Source organism: Vicugna pacos, chromosome 17 (genome assembly GCF_048564905.1).
Source record: "Vicugna pacos chromosome 17, VicPac4, whole genome shotgun sequence".
Lineage (NCBI taxonomy): Eukaryota > Metazoa > Chordata > Mammalia > Artiodactyla > Camelidae > Vicugna > Vicugna pacos.
In genome coordinates this window covers 20,441,347-20,454,701 of record NC_133003.1, presented here as the reverse complement: position 1 = coordinate 20,454,701, position 13,355 = coordinate 20,441,347, and the positions used below count along the sequence as shown (strand labels likewise).

Genomic DNA, 13,355 nt, shown 5'->3' with positions numbered 1-13,355 from the left:
CCTCTCACTCTTTCATTTTCCATAGCTATTCAGCCGCCAAATCCTTCATGGTACTCTAGTTCATCCAGTGATGCCCAGCCCCCTCACCTGTTGCCTGTCTTCTTTATTCTATTCTCTATCCTTCAGCCAAAAAGTTATCTTTTCTGTTTTAAAATTTTTTATTGAAGCATAACTTATATCCAAATAAGCAGACATATATGTCTACAACTCATGAATTTTTTCACAGACTAAACACCCCTGCAGGCTCACAAACAGGACCCGCATCAAGCAACATAACCTAACCAGCTTTCCAGAGGCTTCCTCATACGCCGTCCTGTTACTCTGCCTCTCTTCAAGAGGAGATGCTAGCCTGCTCCCTAACACCATGACTTCATATAAATGGAATCATACAAATACAAATATGAGCATACTTTCTTAAATAACCTCCCTGTCTCTCTCAGGCTAAAATTTCAAACTCTTTTGGGAATTCAGGAGTTTTTCACGATCAGGACACTTCAGTCTTCAAGCATCATTTCTTGCCTGTCTGTCCTGAACAGTTTCTTGCAGTTCACCAGACAAAACCCACTCTCTCTCAGCCCCAGTTGGACTTTTTTGGACACCCTTCTTTCTCACAGAGCTGGATTCTCTCGCACTTCCTTCCATCTACTTCTCCTCTCTGTACCACAGTGTGTGCGTCCCTGTAAGTTGCCAGAGAAAAAATTAAAATGATAGACTACCATGAAAAATTTCATGAATGCTTGCTTCATTTTGTGTTCATAGCTTGTTAGTATGTGCAGCTTTGGGCACAAAAGTGTGTATATTGTGTACCACTAACACTTTGCCACAGCCGTGTCACTCCTTCACTGCAGAGAAACTGCTTTTGTGGATCAGTTGCCCTGGCCCTTACTTATTCGATTCAAGGTTTAGAAGAGTGTCCGAAGAACATTTTCTTTCCAAGTCACTGAATCTTCACTCTCTCACCATCATTCACTTATTTCTAGTCAGTGGGAACATGGGTCTTCATTCTCAGAATGCCTATATCTTCCACTGATTTGTGAAAGTGTTAACAGATGCTCATGCTACATGACTTGGCACACATGAGTTATCCAGTGCCACTTACATACAGCTGGACCTGATACATTTCACAGCACACATAATCATTTTTGTGCTACGTGGTAATTAAGGGGTAAGGAATTCACTTAAATTACTGTAATTAGTACAACTTATCTAGCCTATGCAAGTTTTCTCTTATTCTCTTTTTGTTCTTCTGTGTCTATAAACAGCTTTGTTATTAAGAGTTTTCCTCGATACATTTTAATTGTTTGTCACACTCTGACATGGAGTGGTAATTAGAGGTTCTAGATCTAGCTTCAAAACAGATAGGGTGGGCATGCTCTCTGGCTTTCCCCATCCATACCGTAAGAGGGGCTCTTGGGTAGCATATCCATTTTCTCATTCCTCCTACTGACAAGCTGTGAACTAACCCACCTGAAAAGTGGTGTGTGGGTGTGAGGAGGAGCACTGTTGGCTGGTTGCTCTCCATCCCTTCCATCTGGGTTTAGCTGGAAGGATGAATCCAGAACCATTGCTGGAATAAACTAGAAACCCCAGAAAATAGAACATGTTCTCTTTATCAGCAGCAGTAGGATTCAATTCTTTTAAGATAGCAGAAATCACTTTTTTTTCAAGACCATAGACATTTCCTTTAAATTTTTTTCTGCTACCACCCGATGCCCACATACTATAGAAAATAGATTTGTCTTCATGGTAACTGGATATTAGTTCCGGGGCAACAGGAAGATTTTTTTTCTTACCCCCCAGAAATATCTCATAACTTATTCCTTTATGCCTGAAATTCTTTTGTGAGATAGGCAATTTTTTATTATACATTTTAGTCACACAGCTTTACCAGATAAATGTTGATTGAAGTTGACTTACACTATGCACATTGATTATTGACACCGTATCTCTTTACTTAATGATACTGTGAAGAGAAGACAGAAGGAAAATTTGACCTGTTTAATCATTTTCATAGTTTACTCTGTTCATTTTCATCCTTATATGACTAAATAGAAACTACGTCTGTTCCTGCCAGCTAGAAGCCATGCTTTGCTATATAAAGTTCACCTAAGCTCTGTCCCAGTCAAGTTGCTTCTTTCTTTTAAGTTGTTTCTCCCATATTCTATACATCTGGCACACTCCCAGACTTCATTGTTCTTCTTAGGTTCTATAAAGCCAATATGTGAAGGTTTGGGGGTTCCCCTGTAGCTCTTTTGGAAGGCCCTGGTCCTCACTATTGCCAGATACTTGGAGAATCTATAGCATGAGCATCAGCAATGTTCCTGATCCAATTATCCATTGATGTGTAACTATCACGAAACTTAGTGGCCTAAAACCATAATTATTTTATGATTTCTTATAATTGTTATGAGTGAGAAGCTCTGGCAAACTGAGCTGGAAAAATTTTGTTCTGTGTGGCATTAGCTGGGTTCACTGGGTGCTCACCTCATGTCTGGGCTGTTATGGAGGGCCTGAGATGACTTCACTCACGTGCCTGATGCCTAGGCTGGGATGGCAGTACCATCTGAGTGCTGGGTGGCAACAGTGTCTCCACACACCCTCTCTAAAAACTTATCTCTAAGAACTTATCTTGGGCTTCTTCATATTAGAGTGGTAACAAAGTGTTAAAAGACTTTTTTACATGGCAGCTTAAAACTTGAAAAGTGTCTCAGGTGGTATGAAGGGGAACCTGCCAATATCTCATTGCTTTGGCCCCTGCCTGGCACTGCATAACTTCTACCCAACTCTACCGATCAAACAGTCTATACAAATTCAAGGTGATGAGGGGACATAGACCACACATCAAATGGTAGATGTGCCACCTTAATCGACCACAGTCTGCCCTCTGTTCACAAATTACATATGTTTCTCCCACTTGCAAAATAAACATCCTGATATCTCATCTCATGATATCAGGCTAAGTGTGGAGGTCCAAGATCTCATCAGTGCAGGTTCTCACATATAGACGGAGCTCCTCAGGAGTGGTGCATCTTGGCCTTGGCAGGTTGAAGAATGTGTGGACTCATATGGCAGTGGTGAGACAGGGAGGATATCCATCCACATTCATACTCAAGGAGTGTGGAGGTGGGAGGCATGGAGCACTCATGGTTCATAGCAGTTATGAAATCTTGCTGGGCACACCTTTCCGATATCTGGGTCCAGGTCCAGTGATCTTTGTCCTGAAACCATTTCTAAATTTCACATTCTTACTGGGAGTAACCAAGTGATGAGAAACAGTTTTATTTTCAAACCCTGCTCTATTTCCTCTAAATTATACCTGAAAACTGAATAGTTGCTTCTTTGGTTCCTCTCTTTTCTTATAATAGAACACAAAATGTTTATATTTTACTTGGAAGTCACTCCAGCCAAATCCACAGATTCATTAATGACCCTTTCTGTTTTCCAAATCACTAGAGGTGACAATGTTTCCAAACTTTGTGACACTATATAACAAAGATCTACTTCTCTGAAACCTCCAGTAATATTTTCCTCTAAGGTCTCACCAGTGGTTTTCTTGAGGCCCTTTCAAAGCTGGCTCTCATGGCATGAACCCATAGCCAAAGTCACATTTTAGGTTTTTGTTGAAAATGCACCTATTTCCAAGTACCACGTGCTTTTCCAATAGCAAAACTTTGGAACAACCATTCTATTATATCTCATGATTTTGTGAAATTTGAACACCAAACAGCTGGGTAATTCTACTCCATGCAGTATCTGTTGAGTCATGTAGTGGTGTTCACCTTACAGGTAGGTTCATCTAGCCAAGACAGCTTCCTTAAGTCCTAGTCCTTGGCAGAGATTGCTGGGTCTTATCCGCCCCCCATATAGTCTTGAGGTCTCTCCCTGTGATCTTTCTCGCACAGTAATCATACTTCTTACATGGCAGCTTGGGACTCCCAGAAAGAATATTACAAGAGACAGCACATGGAAGTTCCCAAACTGAAACCCAGAAGGTATCACCACTGTTCCCTATAGGGCAAGGCAGTTAGAGAGGAGGGGTGGTAGACTATCTCTCAGTGGAAGAAAGGCCAATGAGTTTATGGCCATTTATAACCCACCACAAGCTCCTCCTTCCCTCCCTCCCTCCCTCCCTTCCTTCCTTACTTCTTTTCCTTCCTTTCCTTCCTTTCCTTCTTTCTTTCCTTTCTTTTCTTTTCTTTGCCTTAAAAAAATTTTTTTTAATTGGAGGAAGGTAATTAGGTTCTTATTTATTTATTTTAATGGAGATTCTGGGGATTGAACCCCAAACCAACTAAGCATGAACTCTACCACTGCGCTGTACCCACATGCCCACCACAGATCCCTTCTAAGTATTCCCCAGGGAATTATACAGTAACATATCATTTGTTAATTGTTAATAAACAGACATTGGGTGATAACTAAAAGGCCTTTGGATTTAGAACTTAAAATTTTAGTTCCAGCCCTGCTGTTTACCAGTTTCTTAGGCAACTAACATAACTTGTGAACCGACATCATTTTGTTTTAATCAGAGATCCTTTCTGACAGGATCGTTAAGAAAATCAATTAAATTCATGTAAAAAAGCATTCTGAAAAATGGAAAATGCCATATTTTGATTATTCGTTGTTTTATACTTTTGTATTTTTAATATACTTTTGATTATTCAGTAATTGAATGCCCATTATGTGCCAAATACTGTGTTACAGTAACAGTTTTGGTGCCTAAAATGTATATGCGTGGTCCCCGCCTCCTAGGAACTTAAAATCAGGCATTAATCTTGAATCTCCAAGTCATTTCAGTTGAGACGTTAGACTAGACATTTAGTTGTAAAGGAAAAGAAAAAAACAAAAGAATAAAATGCTAGAAATGTAACCTTGAGAAGTGAGTCTATTTGGTGAACTCAAGATAGGGATTATATACTATTTTTAAATTTCCTGGAATGAAATTCTTTCTCCCTCTCACACATAGACACACACTTACACCACATAAATTTATTCTACTTTTGCATGATGATTTTTCACAAGTTATGTTTATAAATGGATTACTGCCTGAATACTTAAAAGCCCTGACAACAAACACGTTTCATGTGTATCATCACAGAATGGTTTTCGAATTTATTGAACTTCTTCATCTCACTGATGTAGAAACAGACCCACAGAAGTTCATGGTGGGCCTAAAATTATGTGACAAATTATTGGCTGAACCAGGACTAAAACCCAGATCTTGATCTTGGAAATTTGTCTTTATTCTGTACCTAATTGATTTAAGTTGTACTTGAAATTCTGGATTAAAACTTGTTATCCCTCAGAACTTGGAAGGCATTTTATCGTTGTCTTCCAAAACCTGGTTTTGCTGCTGAGAAGCCTGATACAGACTGAATTTTTGTTTGTAACCTGTTTTTTTATTTGTTTGCCTTTCTAGAAATTTTTACAATTTTCACCCTGTCTTGTTCTCTTTAATCTTCAAAATTCCTTGCTGTGGATTTTTTTTTTTTGATGTTTATTTTCTTACTTGGTAATGCCTTCCTATTTGAAAACTTACGATCTTCGGTTTTGACAGGAAATATTTGGCTCATTTATTTGATAATACGTGGGGATATCCTCAAGTTCCCGCATTAATCTCAAAGTAGAAAATAGTACCAGAAATTCAGGCAGAGACAGTTGTTATTTTAAATTGAAATAAATGTTTAGTAGGAACATACAGGGGGGCATCTAGGGCACTATTTTGAATTACACAGTCCCCACTTTGCGTAGCAACTTCAGCATTTTCTTACTCTCTCTTAAGCAAATGTTTACCGAAATAATTTGAATGACTTTTTTGCCCTTAGCACCTGGCTGCCGTGGAAGAGAGAAAAATCAAGTCTCTGGTAGCTCTCCTGGTTGAGACACAAATGAAGAAACTGGAGATAAAACTTCGACATTTTGAGGAGCTGGAAACCATCATGGACAGAGAGAAGGAAGCTGTAAGTAAGGGGAATTTTTATAGTGGCTTTTTGGCAATTAAACTCTGACCACCTTTCATAAAATGCAAGTTAGAGCAAATAAATGGTAGCTTAATTTGTTGGTCTCTGTGGCTATGATCTAAACTTTTTTCTGTTTGCTTTGCCCTTTCAAAAGGATTATCAGCTAGTGCTGATAAATGAAAGGAGTTCTGTTCGCATTCTGCAATTATTTAAACCTCTTGGCTTTCTAGATATACTTGATGGTATCAAAATCTGCCTTCTACAAAAATTGGATCTTAGGTTTATTTTATAACCTACTTGTTACAAGTCAAGTAGAGTACATGTTGATTCATTATTTGATTCAGGGATTTTCTTATTTCCTGTCTTCTTCAATATAAATATAAGAAAGTAGGAGTTAATCTCATCTTGAGCTAGGAGCCTGGTTTCTGTGATCCCTTTTAACCAAACCTTCCCCAGATGCAGCCTTGGCCTCTGTCTCTTCCGTCCTTCCCCTTTATGGGGACAGGCAGGTGGAACCAGGCCTAGCAGAAGGCTCTTAAGCAGCATTTTCTGGACCGTACACTTGATATAAGGACATGGCCCAAACAGGACCAAAAGAAATATTTAAAAGGCCAAGAATGAAAGAAGCCACAAAATGTAAGAAACATAGAAGCAGAGAAAATATTTGGTTATCTCAAGGAAATTTTTGGAGAAACAGAGATTAAGCTCTTTGGAGAAATTTGTTTTTTAATGAGTTGACTAGGAAAGAAATTGATGACTTTCTAAACAATGGGCTGTATTTGAGGGTTTAGTTAGTATTTTTTGTGATTGTTTGGACTTTTTTGTCTACATACCAGATACTGGTGTCTCTAAATGGTAAAAACCCTAAGAGTAAATCATCCCAAAAATGTTTTAATTTCATGAATCTGTTTGCATTTGTTAAACTATTTCTTAGTTTTCAATCCAAGTCTTCTGGCAAATTCTTTATGAAGAGTAACCCAGTAACTATCACAATAGCTCATTTTCATTTTGTCCTAAGACCAGCTCTGCCACTTGGACAGGCATTCTGGTCCTGTGAGGAAGGAAAGGCTGCTTCAGTAACTGTCCTGCCCATACTCTAATCCATCCTATCTCCTGTTCCCTGGCCTTATAAGTATTTCCTGTTATCACTGATCCTTTCTTGCCCCAGAAGCTACTGGCCACCCTAGTCTCATCTCTGTCCCCTTTGTGCACCAGCCGTGCCACACCACTGCACCATGTGCAGGCTTCCCTCACGGCCATGTTCTCTGCTACCTGTGTGCATCCTACTCCTCTGCCAACAAGGCCCTTGTCCCTCCTCTTTACCTACCTCCTGCATCCCTCAGCCCTGCACCTGTGGGTGACATGCCCTCCCATTTGCTGTTGCAGTAGCCTAACAGCACATACCATGTTGTACTTGCTAATTAATGCGCCCACCTCCTGTACCTGGTGGGTACTCTGTGAGGATAGAATTAGTCAAATGGCTTTGTTCATGCAGAATTGGCACATCATAGGCGCTTGTTTAGTATCTGTTGAACGAATATATGCCAGCATCAGTGTTAGAAGCTGGGAAAGTGGAAAGGAAAGTCCACCCTTGGGGGAGTTACTTCAGTTTAATGGAGAAGACAGTCAAGAAAACAAATCACATTATAGGGTGTTAAGTACTCCTGTGGGAACAGAGGAGGAATACCTGGAAGATTCAGAGGCTATTGGAAAAAACTTCCTGGAGGTGAGCTGGAGTGTTGAAGAATGAGTATTTGTGTTTCTCTTACCCTAATAAGCTGCCCTTTTGTCATTTAATAGGGTTTTTTGGGGAACTTGGGAAAACAGGGGGCTATAATATAATGGATTATTGGCACATGAAGTACTCAAATGATGATTGCGTCTTACTTCCCACCGGCAACCAGATGCCTTACTGTCGTTCATGGAGCAGAACTGATGTATTAGCCTGGAAGATTGGCATGACCCTAACTAGGCATGTAATAGAACCATGTTTAGATTGTCAAGGGGCTCTTTTCTCAGCTATAAGTCACTGCCTCTTCAGAGAGTAAACTTGTGGATTCCCCCATTCTTTTAAACCCCCTGGTGGTACTGTCACCTGGAATAACAGAGCTGCGAGCCCCTTCCCAGTTCTCTCCAGTGATTCCCAGACACCCAGGCCAGTGTAATGGTTCTGCTTCCCTTGTGCTGTGGATTAATAGTCATTTATCTCAAAGTATATAACTCCACTGTGTTCTTCGTACTTGAATCTTTTTTTAATGTTAATATTCTGTATGCTCCTATTAGAATTTTACACAATAGTCTCTGAATAAAACAACACAACTGCAGATGTTGGGAAAGCATTCTGCTGAATTTTTTTCACCACACAAGATTGCTCTTCTGAAATCCTTTGGTGGTCAGCCTGCCTTTTCTTTCTTAATCAGCATTTAGGGCAGGAAAATTCTTTGTACAGGACTGGCCCTGGCCCTGGCCACTGAGTGTCAGTTGCATAACTGTATTAGTTATTGCTATGTGAAAAATTATCCCAAAGCTGTGACTGAAAACAGAAAACAGTACCTCACCTAGTTTCTGAGGGTTAGGAGTCTTAGAGCAGCTTAAGTGGGTGGTTCAGGTTTTTGGGGTCTCCCATGAGGTTGTAGTCTTCTTATCCTTCAGCCAGGACTGGAGGATATACCACCAAGCTTGTTCATGTGGCTAATTGCAGGAGGCTTCAGTTCCTTTCCATGTAGTCCTTTCCACAGTGGATTCCCCCAGAGCGAGTGACTGAAAAGAGCAAGAACATGAAAGAGCACCCAAAACGGAAGCCACAGTGTCTTTTATAACCTAAATATGGCAGTCACATCCCTTCACTTCTGCTGTATCCTCTCTGTTCCACAGACCAACCCTGGTTCCGGGTTGAGTAGGACTATGGGTAGACATGATTCAGTGGAGAAGGTGTAAATATTAGGAATTCAGATCATTGGGGGACCAGCTTGGAGACTCACTGTCAACAGCAACCAGAAAGTCTTACAAACCTTAAGATGGCTTCCATTCACTTTGTTGCACAATTAAGACATAATGTATTTTTTTCCCTCCCGGCACTAGTATCCTATCCTTCCCTGTGGGTGAGCAAGGCCATGGCTGTTTTCCTACTGATGATTTCCTCTCCTCACAGGACTATTGTGAGAATTAAATGAGGAAATATGGCATGTGCCTGGCACAGTACCTGGAACACACAATAAGTGTTCAGTAAATATTTATATGCCTCCCATTATGAAGACCAGTAATCAACTATGTATTAAATTCTTAATATTTATAAGCCTTTGTTGGCTTTATGAACATTTATTGGACCAGTAACTGTGCTAAGACACTTTATATGGATTTTCTCATTAAATCCCTCAAAAACTATATGAGGGAGCCATTACCAAGAATACACTGATTGCTTTGAATCTCCTTGGAAGAGAGTCCAGCAATGATGCTGGATGGGAACATAAGGCTATTTTTGTTAACCCCTCATAGACAAAGAGACTGGAGCTTTTGTGTACCTCAGGTCACACAGTGTATAGAAGAGAGCCAGATCTCAAATCTGTGTTTCTTTAGCGCTATGTTTTTACTGGCACTTCATAATTTATAAAGAAATGAGCCATTCTTATCTCATTTTAATCTAGAGACTCTGAGATATGCAAAGTTTTATCACCCGTCCATTATGACACAAGAATATTGAAATTGTGGAACATGAGCAGGTCAACCAGGAGCAGAGCATTCTAACCCGCTGCCTGGTGCTCTCTGCCTGCCACTCTGCCTGAGTTCACTGGAGGGTGCAGTCCTGCTCATCTGTAAGCACTAGCTTCAGGACATACTTTTTTGAAGTAAACATTTGGTTTTGTTTATGTAGCAATAGATTTCAAAAATCTTTTCTTAGACTTTAAGAATCAGATACGAAGTTTATTTTTTTCTCTAATGACTTAAAATCAGGTGTTCTCAGCAGGGGAGAACATAGCTCAGTGGTAGAGTACACACTTAGCATGAACGAGGTCCTGGGATCAATCCCAGTATCTCTGTTAAATAAATAAATAAATAAAAATAAACCTAATCACCCCCCCAAAAAAGATAAAAATAATTTTTTAAAAAATCAAATATTCTCGAGTCTAAAATTTTACATTTTTTTATAGGTATTATGAATGTACCTGTAATTAGAGCTCAGTAGCTATTGTTACAGCCCTTTCATAAAGTACTAATATTAGAGGGAGGCAGTTACGAAATGTACAGAGTCTGGGAAATGACGCAGGAAAAGCTATTGACTCTAATTGAGGTAAGATTGTTGGGCTGGTTTTGCAACTCCAAGGGTCTGCCCAACTGAGCAGCCTTATATGCCAAGCAGATAGCATACCTCAGTCAAGAGAGGAGGTTTCAGATGTGGGCAGTGTTTGGGATTGGAGAACACTGGAGGCTGGTTCCTACCTAAAGCATTCTTACTTGGATTTAAGGAAAAAAATACTTTGAGGCCAATGAGAATGGATCTGTGAGCTGATCTAGTTTATAGCTTCTAGCCTAAATGCTCTCTAAATCTCCATAGGTCATTTGGCTAGGTAAGAAATTTTATACCTTCAGAAAAGAGACATTGTAGGAAATTCAGAACTGTGAGAAACCCAGACCGTGTCTTTTTAAGATGGTGAGGGGGTAGTTGAGACATTGACACATAAAGATAACGCATGAGGTAATGGGGCTGTGGAAATTCAGAGGAGGAGAGACCATGGTTGGCTGGAATTATTAAGGAAAGCCTTCTGGTAGAGGAGGAACTGATCTGAGCATAAAAAAGGCCCCAATCCAAAAATGTAAAAGAGAAAGGCATGATTGCTGAGGAGACTGAAAAGTCATCCTACCCAGAGCTGGTGGCTTTCGCAGCATAGGTGACGGATTAAGTTCATTTGTTCCTTTTGCTTGCTTCAGCAGCACATATACTAAGTTCATGTGTCCATTGGCAAATATTTATCAAGCACCTGCTTTGTTCTAGGCATATTAGATACTGGGGATACAGTGGTGAATAAAACCCAACAAAACTCTTTGCCTTGGTAGAGCTTAAACAATTAATGAAGGATGTTAGAAGATGTTAGGTGCTATGTGTGTGTATGCATGCGTGTATACTGTGTATGTGTTCATTCCGATACATTACAGGCTGGGGAGGGGAGATGGGAAGGGCAAGGGAAGGATTTCAGTTTTAAGTGGTCTCATCTGAGTAGGTCCTGTTGAAAAACTGACAACTGGGCAAATGTTTCTAAGCCCTAGAGACAGCCAGCATAGAGGCTGTGAGGCAGAAGCATGATCGACCTGTTCAGGAGATAAGGAGTAGGGGCTGGAGCAGGAACGAGGGAGGAGGAGGAGGAGATAGAGGATAAAGTCAGAGATAATGGAAGCCTAGTCACAGAAGCTCCTATAAACAAACCATCCATTTTACTCTGATTGTAATGTGGAATAACACAAGGCCTATGTTATTTATTCCATAAAAATGTGGAACACATGCAGAGGACTGGCATGATCTTCCTTACAGTTAAGTGGGTATCAGTCTATCTGCTGTTTGTAGGGAATAAATTAATTAAAAAGTGACAAAGTTAGAAAAAAGGCTGCTAAGATGACCACATGAGATGGTTGGTCGTGACGGGCTGTGGAAGAGAACAGTCAGGTTCTGGGTAGACTTTAAAGGTATTGCTGATAGGACGTCCTCACACATAGGAGGTAAGTTTAGAAAAGATCGTTGTACTTTGTGACAAATTAAGGGAAAAAGAAGAAAAAGTGAATTTCTTACTGCCCCTGGAGAATTGTACTCAACTTTGTTTTCTGCATATTTGTAGTAATTCATCTCTGTGTGCCTGCTGTATAGTTGAATCTCTTGTTAGACGTGCACCGTGATACTATGGGTGGGCAGGATTAAGAAGGCTGTACTTACGAGCAGGTTTAGTTCTGAATCTAAAGATGTGTGGCCTCAGGTGGCAAACACATTGTACCAAGGACAGAATGACCAGTCACAGCAGTGGTGCCAGCTCCCTCTTTGGATTCCACCTCCAGAAGCACTCGTGAAGGCAGAAAGATGCAGTTTTGTTGTTTGTTTTTCCTCAGGAATGAAAACGTCTGTTTTTTCCTAAAGTGGTTGTCTGGTTACTGACGCCAATCATTTCAAAGGAAGGTGTGTTTATTTATTTCAGTTATGGTGCCAAGTAGTCAGAGGCTTCAAGTCTTAGCTGATATTCCGACCCTTGGCAGTGTAGATGGATTTTTGAGGCCCCCCCACCTTCTTTTATTTTTTCCCACCCCTCCTCCCTGTTTTATGCAAATGCAGTTGGGAGAAGAGCTCTGTGTGCACCTCAGCTGCGCTTGCAGCTGTGTGTGCGTTTGGGTCTTGGTGTAGAAAAGTGCTCTGTTATGTTCCAGTTCCACTTGGATTTGGCTGCTTTATACATACACAGTGCAGGAGTGAAGAGGGCAGGAAGGCAGGGTTTGAATGCAGTGAGGATTGGGGGGTTGTCTTTAGATCAGGTCCACAGGCAGCTTTGTATGAAAGTGGGTTCCCTAGAGCCAGATTGAAACCATGTAAGAAAGTGAACAGATTCGTTAGCACCCTGTTTACATAAGTAATCTACACTATTCAGTTTAACTATTGGAACTTTATCTGTAGTCCTCGGAAATAGAAAAGGGAGAGAAGAAAATCAAGATATCTGAAGCATAGACTTGGGCAATTTTAGTATCTTGTTTTGTAGTTACAAATATGTGTCATGACAAAAATTTTCAAATAATGAATAAATTGAAAAGTCTTTTTTGCCCTTAATTTCATCCCTAGTAATGATCACTAATAATAGTTTTAACATTTTTTATTGAGTTATAGTCACTTTACAATGTTATGTCAAATTCCATTGTAGACTAATAATAGTTTAGTGTCTTCCAGAACATTTTTAGTGTGTATATAATGTTTGTACATGGACGCAAAAGGTTTTTTTTTTAATATAATTGGCATTATGTTATAAATATTGCGGTTTGTGTTTTTTTAACTCAATGTATCTAGACATAACTATACATAAAAAATAATACTTTAATGACTGTCCTTATACAAATTATGTACAGTTTTCTAGGATAAATTTCCAGATGTAGAATCACTGGTTACGTCAATTTAAAATTTGCTCAGTACTGTCAAACTCTACTCAAAAATTCCCAGTTCACATTCACATCTGATTACTACAAAAGTGAATGCCGTCTTCAATTGGATTAAATTTTTTTTAAAAAGTAAAACATGAGAGGCATTTCTTTTGTCTGGTGGGGCCAGGACATGTCCATATGCTCTATTGTGTGTGCCCCTGAGCAGAGGTGGTCCTTCTGGAGCCAGGTGGTAGCCTGCTGTCTGAATGTTGCTCTCACCTCCCAGGACCTGTT

The 13,355-nt window shown here is 40.0% G+C and overlaps 1 protein-coding gene across 2 annotated transcripts in view; it reads left to right on the top strand.

Moving 5' to 3' along the window:
- Positions 1-13,355, top strand: part of SMARCC1 (SWI/SNF related BAF chromatin remodeling complex subunit C1) — a 138,385-nt gene that overhangs the window by 105,256 nt on the left and 19,774 nt on the right. For both annotated transcript variants that reach the window (XM_072941181.1, XM_072941180.1), the window contains exon 25: positions 5,826-5,960. In XM_072941181.1, coding sequence (XP_072797282.1) covers positions 5,826-5,960 — 135 coding nt within the window. The remainder of the gene's footprint in view (positions 1-5,825; positions 5,961-13,355) is intronic.